Source organism: Rhincodon typus, chromosome 25 (assembly GCF_021869965.1).
Source record: "Rhincodon typus isolate 14 chromosome 25, sRhiTyp1.1, whole genome shotgun sequence".
Classification (NCBI taxonomy): Eukaryota; Metazoa; Chordata; class Chondrichthyes; order Orectolobiformes; family Rhincodontidae; genus Rhincodon; species Rhincodon typus.
Window position 1 is genome coordinate 34010765 of NC_063356.1, and position 15300 is coordinate 34026064.

Genomic DNA, 15300 nt, shown 5'->3' on the forward strand with positions numbered 1-15300 from the left:
TAGTGGTATTGTCACTGGACTGTTAATCCAGAAACCCAGATAATGTTCTGGGGATAACAAGGTCCGAACAAGGCCTAGGCCCGAAACGTCAGCCTTCCTGCTCCTCTGATGCTGCTTGGCCTGCTGTGTTCATCCAGCTCTACACCTTGTTATTCTCAGATTCTCCAGCATCTGCAGTTCCTACTATCTCAGAAATTTTGGGGGTATGTTTTTTTGGAAATGATTTTCAGGAATTTAAGATCATCTTACTCACAGGTAGTATATTGATATTTTGATTTTAAACTACTTTATAATAAACCCATTTTACCTGTTTTAATCAGACTGCATCAAGTTGCTACTTTTAAATGTAACAAGTATTATGTCCATTGCTTCCCAGAAGTTCAAAATAGTCACACGATTAGACTTGAAATATTGAAGCTTCATTGAGTATATTTCTTTTAGTCAGAATTCCAGGCGGTTGGTGGACTAATTCAGTGTTGCTTAATACCTGACTTCAGTGCAGCAGTAAATCTGGCATACTGGATGCACATTAACAACAATTACTAACAATTATTTACTGTTTCTCTACAAGTAATATAACAAGGCATCAATTTGAAGCATTTTAAAAATTGTTTTAAATGATGCCTGAGTTTTCTGATTCATGGCAGAGTTTGCATTTAGTGAAATAAAAAATAAGTTGAATTGAACATTTTGAGGAGATCCTGTAAAAGCAGAAAATGCAAAATAAAAGCTCTGCAGGTCAGGCAGCATTTGTGAGAGTTGTGTTTCAGGTCAATGACAGCATTTGTGAGAGTTGTGTTTCAGGTCAATGACATTTCTTCTGGCTCTGAAATCATAACTTAGTTTTTCTCTATGGATGGTATCTGACTTTTATTTTAAGGTTTTTACAGTTTACTAGTTCTTATTTCAGAGTTCCAGCATCTGTCATATTTTGCTCTTGTAATATTTATGAGGCCATAGCAAATTTAAACCACTAGTTTCTGCTTAACCTGAAAGTTGGCAGATGATTGTTAGTTTGGCTTGGAGACATTGAAATTGATTTGACAAACGGCCTAACTAGCCTAACTTTAGATTCCATGATTGAGTCAGTGATTGACTTATGTAAATTGGACTTAAAGCATAAAACATAAGAACATTTCTTGGCATGGAATGGACACAATCAGAAAATTAAAAAGTAAATGGAGTTTGGTCACCTCACAACCTCATACATAAATAGGTTACATTCTGACATTTTATTTGCTATGTTATAACTGTATACTTTCTTTGTTTTTCCTTTTTGCTTCATTTATAACTAAGAAAATATATACACTCTTTGGAAAAAAATGCATTTGGTCTGAGTTTCCAAGATTGAATCTAATATCATTTGCGTAGGATTACAGAAAATGTGCTGTATTCAATATATTTTGGGTAAATTAGTCACTTATTTAGCTCTTGAGTGGAATAGTTCATACCTCTCAAAAAGAAGTCCATTGTATCTTGATGACTGGAACTTATTTCTTGTTGTCAGTCGACCCTTCAGGTACTAACTGTCTTATACAACTAACTATAGTATCTCAGACCTTGCTTTCCATTCGTTCATTCTAGACTGATGTCTTCTGTTTGACTAATGTCAAAGTTGTGTGATCAGGTACATTATCATGATTTCCATGAATCTCATTATACCACAAATAATTATTTCACAAAGCTGGCAATGGAATTGAAGGATTCCTATAGCATAATAATTTATGATTTGTATTTATGATTTATGTCTCACTTTTGTAGCTTTAAAGCAGCTTAATTTTCACAATGTAGGGAGAACTTTTTGATGGACTTTGTCTTGTGCAATCATATTCATTTGCAGGAAGTGGATCCCCTTATGAAGTGGAATCAAAGCCTGCATTAAGAAAAAGATGGATTAAGTGAGTGAGTAGGCAAATATTTGGCAGTTAAAAGTGTAATGTGAACTGGTTTACTTTGACAAGAAGAAAAGAAGCAGTATGTTATTCAAAGGGAAATTGACTGACAATCAACGAGTTATTGAGAAGGAAAGTGGAGTTGAGCTCACAATCAAATCAGCCATCGTCTTACCAAAAGCTGAAGCAGACTTGAGGGGCACAATTGCCTACTTCTGTTTCAAAACCATATGTTCACATCGATATTGTCGGCAAGGCCACTATTTATTGCCTTCAGTGTGTTGCCACCTTGAAAGGTTTCAGAGTTTGTAATGAGGGGAATCTCACATTGTTATTTGATCAAAGTCCAAGAACATGCTACCAAATTATGATGAAGAAACATTTGTTGTTTTATTCCCAAAGTTTTCCAGTCTCTCATGCAGACAGCAGGACAGGAAGCACTGCTGCCCTGTCGTCCGTGTGCTTGGTGCCAGGTTTGAGGTCTTTGGCATCAAGTAGTTTGCTCCTAAGACAGCCAAAGGCCACGCTGGCTCAGGTGATGTTGAATTTCAATATTGATGTCTGTGAAAATCTTCAGATCTGGGTTGCAGCTTATGATCAATAGGCAACAGTCTGTATGTGTTGTAGACAAGGTCAAATATATCAGACATCTGAAATCCTGAGATAAAAAATCTGCTGTAAAATTTGCAAATCTAATTGTAGAATAGGTATTCCAGCATTAGTCTCCTCTGTCAGACCAACATGTCCAGCACTGGGGCACTGGCCACTCCCAATCCACTGCATTAAGTGAGCTACATTGTCGACTTGTTTTACAAACGACTTCCAAATGAGCTCATTACTTTGAACTTCATCATGGCCAGTGGTTACCAGGAGTGCTGAAGAATCACTTGAAGAATGTTCTCAAAGCCTCCACGAAAAATTACACAATCCCCACTGAGAACCATTTGCCCGCCAAGACCACTGAAATTGAAATATCGACATTTGCAAAAGTGCCAACCGTTGTGAGCATCCTTGACAGATTCAGGTGGAGATGAAGCAAAAACCCACCCACCTGCTTCAGTAGACACCTCTTTGTGGCCAGGTGTGTTGGTCCTGCATCAGACTGTTTAGTCACTGATCTGGAAATGACTTTCTTTCACTCCAGAGTTATGGGTCCTGGGGGCATTTGTAAGAAAAAGTGGATGAATGAGGAGTATGCAGAGATGCTTCAGTGTGATTTGGACAAGCTGAATGAGTGGGCAAATGCGTGGCAGATGAAGTATAATTTGGATAAATGTTGAGGTCATTCATTTTATGCATTTGGCAATCCAAGTTACTGCACTCTTTCAAAAAAAAATTGTTTCAGTTTGTTTTTCTCCAAAAGTAAAAATGCATAACAATGCATTCAAGTGAAGCCTGAGATTTGAAGCTCAATTCACATAACATCACACACAAAGCTTTTGGCCTACAAGCAGAGCTTTCTACCTACACACTGGGTTTTCAACATACACGCTAGGCTTTCGGCCTACACGCAAAGCTATCAGTCCCCACACACAGATGCCCACTCACACATGGAGACCCGGCCCATGCATGAAGGCTTGGTCCACGCAGAAAGGCTCAGTCCGGGGCCCACATACTGAAACATCGGCACAGAGGCTGGGCCCCATCACCCAGTCACCCTTTACTAGTGCATCAGTACACTGGCCATGGCCAGCCAGCTCGGAGTCAGTGACCCAAACTGAGGAGATCTAATCTGCTGGTTGTATTGATCTTGATTAGCCCATAACAACCCCAATCAATGATGTTGTGGTCAACCTGGCTGCAATCACTACAGTGAGCCTGTGGAATTTTCAGCTGCAGAAGTGGTTGAAGCCAAATCATTGTATGATTTCAAAAAGGAGTTGGAAATAGCACTTGGGGCTGAAGACATCAAAAGACATGTGGAAAGCAGGAACAGGCTGTTGAGTTGGATGATTGACCATAGTCACCACGAATGACCAAGTGGGATCTAGGGGCCAAGTGGCCAATGTCTGCTCTTAATTTTCTATGTTTTCTATTATCTATAGGGCTTAACTGATGTTTAAATTCCCAGTCTTGAGAATCTGATAACCTCATGCTTGAGGCTTCATTCAATTGGGCTTAGATTTTCTCTGCTTCAGATAACCTGTTTAGGCCTAGAGCTTTCTAACTATTCTTCCTGAATCGAAGTAATAAATTTCTTAATAATTCTCAACCTTCTTCCTTCTACAGGAGAAATTCTTGTGCATATCCACCTTCAACCAAGGCTTCAGCAAAGCTGAAACCAAAACAGCCTTCCAAGCTGTGTGTTTTATTTCCCTAAACCAAAAAAACACCTTTCTCGATCCTTCTAACTGAAGCCTAACGTTCTGCATTGTTTATATTTTTCATGCATAAAAACTCTCCCAATGTAAACAAGCTCCCATCAGCATCCAAGGACTGTACATCTCACATGTTGTTTTTAACAAAGCATCACTTCAGAAATCCTTACAAGTTAATCATCGCACATGTGCACACACACACATGCCTATACACACACCATTAATTCAACGTGTAAGTTGTAAAATGCAATATTTTTTATTCATTCACAGGATGTGGATGTCACTGACTGGGCCAGCATTTACAAAGGAAACCACCTTGCTTTGTATCTGGATTCACATGTAGTCCAAACCAGATCAGGATGGCTGATTTCTTTCCCTAACTGACATTAGTTAACCATTAGGTTCTTATGACAATTGACAGTGGTTATATGGGTGCCGTTAGATTAGATTTTTTTTTAAACACCAGACTTTTATGACTTTGCCAGCTGCACTGGTGGTCTTTAGAACGTTAGCCTTGGGCTCCGGATTACCAGGTGCTACAGTGACATTACCACTATGGTATTGAAATATATAAATACTCAGTTTACACCTCAAGTGTATTTATCACATTTCTAATTTGTGCTTTATATATAGTGGAAAGTATTTACAACGTTTACAATTTACATAGATGATTTAGGGTTGGGGACCGAGTGTAGTGTGTCAAAGTTTGCAGATGCCACTAAGATGAGTGATAGAGTGATAGAGCAACATGTACAGAGGACACTGAAAGTGTGCAGAGGGATATGGATACGTTAAGTGAGTGGGCAAGGGTCTGGCAGATGGATTACAATGTTGGTAAATGTGAGGTCATCCATTTTGGTAGGAATAACAGCAAAATGGACTATAATTTAAATAGTGAAAAATTGCAGCATGTTGCTGTGCAGAAGGACATGGGACCTGGATATCCTTACGCATTAATCACAAAACATTGGCTTGTTGGTGCAACAGGTAATTAAGAAGGCAAATAGAATATTTTTCTTTATTGCTAGAGGGATGGAGTTTAAAACTAGGAAGGTTATACTGCAGCTGTATAGCATGCTGGTGAGGCCACACCTGGAGTACTGTGTACAGTTTTGGCACTGGAAGGGTGCAGATGAGGTTCACTAGGTTGATTCCAGAGTTGAAAGGTTTGGCTCAGGAGGAGAGATTGAGTAGACTGGGACTATACTGATTGGAATTTAGAAGAATGAGGGGTGTCTTATAGAAACGTGTAAAATTATGAAGGGAATGGATAAGATAAAAGCAGGGAGGTTGTTTCCACTGGTGGGTGAAGCTAGAACTAGGGGGCATAGCCTCAAATTAAGGCAGAGCAGATTTTGGACTAAGTTGAGGAGGCACTTCTTCTCCAAAGGGGTTATGAACCTGTGAAATTCCCTGCCCAGTGTAGCAGCTGAGGCCACCTCATTGAATTTTTTTAAGGCAAGGATAGATTTTTGACCAGTAAAGAAATCAAGGGTTATGATGAGTGGGTAAGTAAGTGGAACTGAGTCCATGAAAAGATTAGCCATGATCTTATTGAATGGTGGAGCAGACCTGAGGGGTCAGATGGCCTACTCCTGCTCCCATTTGTTATGTTCTTAAGTTAGGGTGTCAGGAGTGAGTCACTGGCTGCAGAAATACCTCGACTCTAGCTTGATGTTGGAGCTATAGTAACTATGTACCTCGATCAATTCAGTTTTCTGTCAGTAGCGACCACGAACATCTTAATTGGGGGATTTGGATGATAATGTCATTTGAATGCCAAGGGAGATGATTAGACTATATCTTTTTGATGATCATTGCCTAGCACTTACACTTTGCAAACTAAACCTCCATATTGTCCACATTTTGCTGCAGAGGGACGAGAACTGCTTCTTTATCTGAGGAATCATGAATGGAACTGAACACTGTGCAATCATTAGAAAACTCCCCCATATCTGAGCTATATAGCTATGATTCAGGAAATGGATCAATAATCCATACTAATATAGAGTTTTAAAATAGTTGTGAATGCTGGCTGCAACATTGACATTTTGAAGTATTGGCCTGCTGAACCTTGGCAGTTACAAACTAATTTTAAAATCTAATTGGGAAACCTTCACTCCTATAGGAAGTTAACAGCTAAAGTGTTATTGCATTGGGTCCTCAAGATTTCAGGTGATACTGTATTGAGATTGACACTAATATAATGTAATGTATTAATTTCTTATGTGTCAAAACCTGTCCTAACACAGACTATTTCATACATTCATTAATTCAAGAGAGCATGTTTAAAGAAGGCATTAACATAATTGTGTTCATATAATTTTTGCTGTGTAGAAACTGATACATTTTAATTTCAAGTTAATCGAGTTCAATGGGTTTCCTGAATTTCTAATTCTGTAGTCTCCATTCAGTGCATTTCATTTTTTAAAACTTTCATATTTTGCTGCCTTGTATACAATGAAATAAAATATCTTAGTGTACTTTTCTATCTGCAAAAAGATATTTTGGTGCACATATTTAAAAAAAAAACAGGGATTAGATTGAAAATGTCATAATCTTAATTGGTATTCAACAATCTCAAAATAAAAAAAAACTGAGCTGGTTTATGTTTTAAATAGATTCAAAGCACAGCCAAACATGAGGAATACATTTATTAACTGAGAAATACTAGTTCTTAGGCAGTTTATTTTCTTCTTTAGAGTTAGGCTTTGATATATTTAAAACACTGTTGTTTAATTCAGGTTTCACTGCCATGTCATGTGGTGCTATTGTACTGCAGTTACATTCTGTGGTTAAGTTGCGTGGTGTGATCAAATTAAAGAAATCCACACACCTACAGCTTAGTTATAAAGTGTGTTACTGAGAACTCTGTATTGCATATTAATAAATTAATATGTACAGATTCCGAAAGGCAGGGCACATAGTCATGAAAACGACAAGTTCATTATCTACTTTCCAGAAAACAAGCTTTAGTTAAATATGAGAAAAAAACTGGCACTGTCAAATCTCTATCAAGTTGCCAATTATTAATGTTTGACAAAGTATAGGTCACTCAATCTTAAGCCATTTCTTAGAATTTCTTTCAACCAAGTTGTATGGTTTATGGAAGACCATCATTCGGTGACCTCAGAGTTAGAAGAAAATCCTGTGGAAGAACTGACTTTGGTCATACTTTAGTGCCTGAATGATTACTAAGTAAAATCACAGAAGTCTGAGATCAGATCATTTGACATTCCATTGAGGAGGTACCATGGTATTTGGGAAGGAAATCCTGAAAGTGTAAAAGTGGCAAGGGAAAGTTAAGGATTGAGGAGGGAAAGCAAAAATAAAAACAAAATTAAAAATTACTTTGAATTGAAGTATGCTTAAATTTATTTTATGTACATTGTTGAATAATGATTTGATATTCAGTAAAATGTGAACAGTCTTGGCACTGGGAAGAAAAAAATTATCTTACATTGCTTTGATCCAGCATTCTAAATTTGGCTATTTTCCAGCAAATGTAATTTATCTCCTTGATTAGTAAGCAGATCAAAGATTACGAGGAGAATGTATGAGAATGGAGTTGAGAAACATATCTGCCATGATTGAGTGGTAGAGCAGACTCAGTGGGCTGAATGGCCTAATTCTACTCCTCTGTCTTATGGTCTTACAGTCTATCGCTTTTTCTCCACAGGAATCTTTTGGATAAAGATACATTCTCAAAGTCTGACCCACGTGAGTACCTAGCTTTTTAATTGATTGCAATTGTTAAGTCTGTTTTGTAATAAATGCAATGAACATTCCACAATTTCAAAACTTGCAGATGTTATAAAACTTTGAATCATTATCAACTGTAAGAGGAATCATGTAGAACTTCAAAGAGGATAGTATTGTGGAATGAGCAGACAAGGGGCAGAAGCAATCTGATACAGGAAAGTGTGAAGTGATAAATTTTGTAGGAAGACTACGGACAGAGAATCTAAAATGAACAACATAATTCTGAATAGGATGCAAGAGCAGAGGGATATATGTGGACAAATAATTGAAGCACACAGTTTAATTGAGAGAACAGTTTGTAAAGCATATAACAGCTCTATTATCAGCAACATAGAGTATAAAAACAAAGAAGTTGTGTTAAACTTGTATAAAACCCAGGTTCAGCCTCCATTGGAGTATTTTGTATAGTTCTGGGCACTGCACTTTAATAAAGAACTGAAGGCATAAGAGAGAATAAACAAAAGATTCATGAGAATGTTTCCAGCGGTGAAGAATTTCAGATTAGAATTAGAAACTGGGACTGTTTTCCTTGAAGAAGATTAGGAGGAGTTTTGTTAAATACCACGAAGAGTCTGGACAGGTCAGATAGGGGGAAAATGTTCCCAATGGTAGAAGGTTGGAAACAGTTCACATTACAGAAAGGGAAGTGCTGGAGATCTTAGAAAATGTAAAGGTAGATAAACTTCGGGACCTGATTAAGTGTATCCCAGGACACTGTGGGAAGTTAGGGAGGAAACTGTGTGCCCTAGCAGAAATATTTGTACCATTTATAAGCACAGGTGAATTATGAGAGGACTGGCAGCTGGCTAATAGTGTGCCATTGTTTATTAAAGGCTGTAAGGAGAAGCCTGAAAACTATAGATCTGTGAGTCTGACGTTGCTGGTGGGTAAGTTGTTGGTGATGATTCTGAAAGATAGGATTTATATGCATTTGGAGAGGCAAGGATTGATTAGGATAGACAGCATGGTTTTGTGTGAAGAAAATCATGTTACACAAACTTGATTGAGTTTTTTAATGAAGTAATCAAAAAGATTGATGAGAGCAGAGTGACAGACCTTGTTTACTTGAACTTTAGTAAAGCATTTGACAACATTTTACATGGTAGACTAATTAGTAAAGTTAGATTCAGGGTGAGGTTACCAATTGGATACAAAATTTGCTCTATGACAGAAGACAGAGGGGGAGGAGGTGTTGGAGGAAAAGGAGGGGAGTGGCACTAGGCAAATTATTCCTTTGGAGAGCCAGCATAGACATGTTGGGTTGAATGGTTGCTTTCTGTGCTGCAATAATTCTGTCATTTTATGATTAACTAATGTTTGTTAAGCTCTCAGCAACATTTCTGTGTCTTGCCTCAATTAAAATATGGAGAAATAACTTTGGTTAAATTCACCAATCAAGATGTGTATGTTGAACATCTCACCACATCAGAATAAAAAAGAGGTTTGGATGTGGCTGGGGTTAAGAACAACATGATGGAGACCAAATACTGAAGAACTTTGTATTGCATGTGGCGTACCTCAAATCTGAGAATCTGAAAATCAAACATCTTTATGAATGTCCATGCATCAATTTTAATTGAATGACATTAAAGAAAATCTGGACAATTCAGTTAGATCCTGCAAAAGCTCCGTATGTCTCCAGACTTGTTACTGGTTTCACAGCAGTAGTTTTTGTTTATGCTTGTCTAATCACAGCTCATTGTACAGTGCTTGATTGCTTTAGCCTATAGGTGGAGCTGGTGAGTACTGAAGTGTCTGACATCTGACTCTGAGAATTTGACAGAGAGATCAGACAGGCTGCTCATTGCTATCACTACATGTTTCTTGAAAATTTTATGGAATATTAAGTCATGCAACTAACTCTGTATTACTGAACTAAATAAGATTTGACTATGTGTTTCCAATGCTAAAAATGGCAGCCAGAGCCTGCACATGCACAGATGGCCCACATGACATGAGTCAGCAGCAATGGAACTTGTATTACCAATATTCATCTGTGCATGCATGATGATGTCACAGCACCTACAAATCCACATGTGGTTCAATGCTGTGGGAAATGTGTGCATGTGCTGATAATGTTATGACTGTGAGCAATGATGTTGCCTCCTGCGTGTGCACTACAGTCAGCATGGAGACATGACTGTGTCTGAGCAAATGATTCCACATTGTAATGTGTGGCAACATCAGCTTGTGCACAGGGCCAACAAAGAGGAAGTGGATGCATGTCAGTAAGCATGCATGGGTAAAATGACCCATTGATCGCATTATTGTCCGTGTGCGGACTGGACTTTGAAGACTGGCATCCGTCAGGATTTGTGTCATGAGTTATAGTTTTTTGCTCAGATTAGATGGTTAACTTGTAACAATGGGACTTTTCTTTCTGTCCACATGCAATCATTGTGTCGCCTAACAACAGTCGATTAAAAACACAGCTGAATGAGCTATACAGGGAGTCCCTGATTTTGCGAACGTCTGACTCAATGAACGCTTGCACTTTTGAGCGCGATCTCATACAGGAGTGTAATTGTAAAGATCTGGATATGAACATTTCCTGTACTTATGAATGGCTCCTTTTCTATTGGAACCCATTCACAACCCAGAGACGGCCTGTATAGCAATTCAATCCAAGCACAAAAGCCATTTCATGCACCACTGTACCCCATGTTTCAAGTGACCCTGACCCTTAACCTCACCTGACCAAACATTTTCCCATGGCCTGAACCACCTGACCTGAATCTGAGATTTGAATCTTCCAACTCAATTACTTGAATAATTAACCAGGAATGGATTAAAACCTGCCCTAAATCCTGGCTAATTATCAAACTGACCCCCTTCACTTCCTAACCCATGTCACCAACCCACTGATCTGACCTATAACTCATTAAAGTGCAATCCTGCTCCCGCTAGCTACCCTCCCATTAACCTGCCACTTTCACCTACTGCACCCTTGCTATCTTGCCACCCTCACATCCCCACCTGCTACCCTGCCCCCCTCACCTACTTACTTTACACACTTCTCTCCATAGTTTGTCACAGTACCTTTGGGACCTTAAAACCCCGGAATACAGAACCTACTACTGTAAAAAGGGGGCATGGCTTGGCCTCCAACATTGATCATTTACTTCGCTGGAAGACCCCCAGAACAGGTACACTCCGGATTTCTCAGGAGGCCAGATTCAGAAGCTCAGGCCAGAAATGCAGAACTCCTGGGCAAGGTAAGAAAATGAGGAATAGAGTAGCGATCCAGTAATTGCCATTCCTTGGAAGATTTGGCCTTTTGCCTAATAATGAACAAGGATGGATAAAATAACTATCCTTTTTATTTATAAGATACCATTTATTTTAATTTTGGATTTTGGTCAGTGATATCTGGGTTGTCTATGTGTCTGAAGTTAACTTGTAAGCATTTTTGTGGCCATAGTGATTTTTTTAAAGAAGGTTTTTAGAGCTAGTACTAAAGGTATTACTGGTAGTACTGATGGCTTTACAACTTAGTAAGGTAAACTATTGTGCTTTAATTTATGTTAGAAATTTCTCGGCTTAGGAGTTTTTGAAGCTTCGGGAAAACACCTTGAATTTGTTTTGTTTTCAAGTTTGACTTTGTTGCGCGTAGTTTAGTGATTTTTTTTAAATAGAGATGGTTGTCTAGAGGAGGGCAGTTAAGAAGAACAAAATTATATTAAAACTCAAATCTGTTGGAAAAAGGAGTTAGTCCCAAACCCAAAGTGTTGGGATAAAACCCTGAAGAGGTTACTTGAAGATAAGTATTTTAAGCTCAGGCATATGGTAGCTTCTTCCTGGAACTATCAGCATTTTCAGTTGAGGACTTAAAGTCAAACTTGCCTTAAAACAATTGCGTTGTTAGGATAAGAAACTTTTTCTCTGGTCTGAGTAATACAAAAGGGATGCTTTTGGATACTGTATGATGGATTTTTTTTTTGGAACTTGTCAAGGAATGTTTTGGTATGATGAGGTTATACTTTTGCTCTATGTTTAAAGCTCTTTGAATTTGTGTTAAAAGTAGATTGATTTATTTTATTTTGTCCTTATTTCTTTTGGTTTATTAATATCTGTTTTATTGTTAAAACAAAATCTACACCATTGAGTGCCTGTGTTTCAGTGAGAGATCACCTCATTAAAACCAAAAGAAAACAAACATGAAATATTTTCTGTTGAGCAATGTTTCATTCTAGGATCTGACATATGCGGTGATACCATCAACTGGGATCATAACAAATGATTCAAATGTCCATGATAAAGATAAAGCTTTTAACAAACTATAACCTATGCTGTCAGCCAAGAAATTAGCTGTCAGTAATCCAAAAATCAAATGGGAAACGAGCCCTAATTAGCACTTCTAGTTTTACTCAAATTGATGTAGTGCAAGACAGGATTTCGATCTGCTTCTGGAGCTTGGGGAAAAAGAAAATGCTTGTAATTAGCTGAAAGATGACAATCAATGCAGTTTTCTCATCTAATGTTTTATTCACCATGATTTTGAGAGCAGGTTTTGCAATTAATAAAATATTGGGATAAAATGTAAATGACCACTCATTGGTGCTGATTAGTTTTCTCCCATGGAACAATATAAAATCAACTGGCTGGTAGTGCTATTCGACAAACATTTCTGAGCTTCTAATTTTATTATATATAGAGCTAAGAATAAACTAAATACAAGGTATTGGAGAAGTTGATTTTGAGGTTATTTTAAATGGCTTATGATACTTCAGACCTTAACACTTTTTGGATGCATTTATGCCCAAAGTCAGAGAACCTTCTTGGGTATCATTAATAAAACTCAAATCAGGCTGGAAGAAAAACAAGCGCACAAAATGAAGTTCTGAGTGATTTTCACTGAGGAAAAATGTTTTTTTGAAGGAAATAAACAACTTTAACCTGGTTGCAACTTGTTATTTGCCCACCTATTGCATCTCTGACTAACCCCATTATGAGAGCAGAATTTTCAGAAACCTAGAATTTTCTATTTTAAACTCCCTCCATAAAACCTCTTCCTGCCTGCATATATCTTTTCAAACTTCTCAAAATCTGCCTCTTTTCCCAAAGGTTTAGTCAACACATCTAAATTTTCTCTAGATGAGTATTCCTTCACTTGTCTGTTTGCTTTAAAGCTCTGAGCCACATAAGCTATTATATCAGATAACCAAAAGCTGGGTCAGTGAGAGGTGTTTTCAAGGGAGTGCCTTTAAAGAAGGAAAGTCAAGCAGGGTGGGTTACAAATTACAAAGAATTCCAAAGCCTAGGGTTGAAATAACTGAAGACATATTCATCAATGACAAAGAGGGCTTAAAATCAGGACTGCTTAATGCCAGAATTAGAGAAAGCTGAGGGTTAGAGGGCTGGAGGAGATTTCAGAAATGTATAGAAGAAGTCAAAGTTTAAAGCTCCCTTCTTAATTTGAATGAGCAAAGCATTTGTAACAAGGTGGATGAGTTGATGGCACAAATAGAAAGAAATAAATATGATTTGATAACTATTACAGTGATGTTGTTGCAGGGTGACCAGGACTAGGGACTCAATATTCCAGGTTGCTCCAGAAAAATAGGCAGAAAGGAAAAGGAGTTGGGAATGTTGTCCTTGAGTTGGACACTTTGAACAGTTTATGTATTAAATACATGTATTAACAACACTTTATCCAAGGGCTCTTGCTGGTGAGAAGGATAAAGGAACGCAGTTTGGCTTGCGGTTCTACTCAATTTTATCCCTTATCAAGAACACCATGTGAGCATATCCCAATTTCCCACAATATTTATTCTACATCTAGCTCTATCCTTCTGAGAAAGGATATTACCCACAATATTCCATATTTTTGAGCTGGATCATTGGAAACTCTCTCTTGTAGGCCTGGCTGTCTTCTAAGAAGGTCTGTTTCACAGGTCAGGGCAGATCTTCTCCTGGATCTCCTTGGGTTATCGCATGGTTTTCCACCATGAGTCTTGCTGAGAGCCTTAGCCAAGGGGATGGCTTCCAGTTGTGTGTTTATATCCCCCCTCACTCTGGACCTTCCTGAATGTTCCGTGGCTTTTGGACAATGGAGTCAGGAGGGGGGTTCAAAGCATCCAATGGGGTTGATCCTTCATTGTTGCCATGATGAGGAAGTGTAAAGTGCGTGTCCTCAAACAGCAGCTGGAAGTCAAGGTGCCAGAAAGTCTGATCAGTAGTTCTCTAATATACAACTCGGGCTAGCTATAACTGGTTCCCCTGAAACTTAGTGACCTTGTTGACTTTGGTTTCCACTGTTCTCTGTAGCTGGCCACTGCTGGCTGCCGTTTAATTTGGTTTGGCTAATTTTCTGTCAGGCCTGATTTTCTCGCCCACTGTGGGTCAATTTAGAATGTCCAATTTTGGGCCCACAGTTGTTTGATTACAGTGGAGTGGCACAGTTAATAGGCTACGTTGTCAGTGTAGTCGTGATATAGTTGCAATAGATTATAATGTGGAGTCAGTTTGGATTGAAATCATGGAGATATTTGAAAACAACAGTGTTGTGAAGTTGATGTGTTGTTTAAGTTAATATCATTTGCAGTTAGCAAATACAGGGGTGATGGCTAGAGAATGGAGTTTGTAGCAGAGAGTAAACCTGCGTTTAACCAGACTTCAACCTGCCTAAATGTAACTAGAGGACATTGTTGTTGATCCAGTATTAGATCTCAGTTGAACAATCTATCTGGCAATATAGCATCAGTGGGGAGGTCAAGAGTTTTGGTGCTGGAGGTGGATAGACATTAAAGTATGTATAGAAACTGGCATTTTAGCTATCATTATAAGGGGAGTGTGCAAATGAGAAGTAGGTGTGGGAGGTAAGGATAGATACTCGGGGGCCAGCAGAGCTAACTGTGTAGGAACGGGAAGAGAAACAATTACAGGTGATTCTCAAGGCTACTTTGGTATTGAACAAGTGAACAGGGTGAATGCTGACATACTTAGTTGGTCAACAGTGAAGAAAGCGACAATTAACTATCTGAAAGGCACCACATGTGACAAGAGGGCTGAAGAGGTGCAGTTTACTTTTACCAGTCTGTCATAAAAGTAACCTGAATGTCAAACTGAAAGCTTATTAATTGTAGGTGAAATTGAGAATGCAATAGGAACAGGGCAATAAATAAGGATTTCAAAAAAGATTTCTCTGCCATTACTGGGAGGAGTGTACAGCAGGTCAGCGTCACTGTGAAGCAGATGGGGAGGAGTGTACAGCAGGTCAGTATCACTGTGAAGCAGACTGGGAGGAGTGTACAGCAGGTCAGCATCATTGTGAAGCAGACAGGGAGGAGTGTGCAGCAGGTCAGCATCACTGTGAAGCAAACTGGGAG

At 38.5% G+C, this 15300-nt stretch overlaps 1 protein-coding gene across 1 annotated transcript in view; it reads left to right on the plus strand.

Annotated features, from left to right (window-relative positions):
- Positions 1-15300, plus strand: part of LOC109917914 (copine-5-like) — a 557988-nt gene that overhangs the window by 60668 nt on the left and 482020 nt on the right. The window contains exons 2-3 of the mRNA XM_048612100.1: positions 7890-7930; positions 10999-11187. Coding sequence (XP_048468057.1) covers positions 7890-7930; positions 10999-11187 — 230 coding nt within the window. The remainder of the gene's footprint in view (positions 1-7889; positions 7931-10998; positions 11188-15300) is intronic.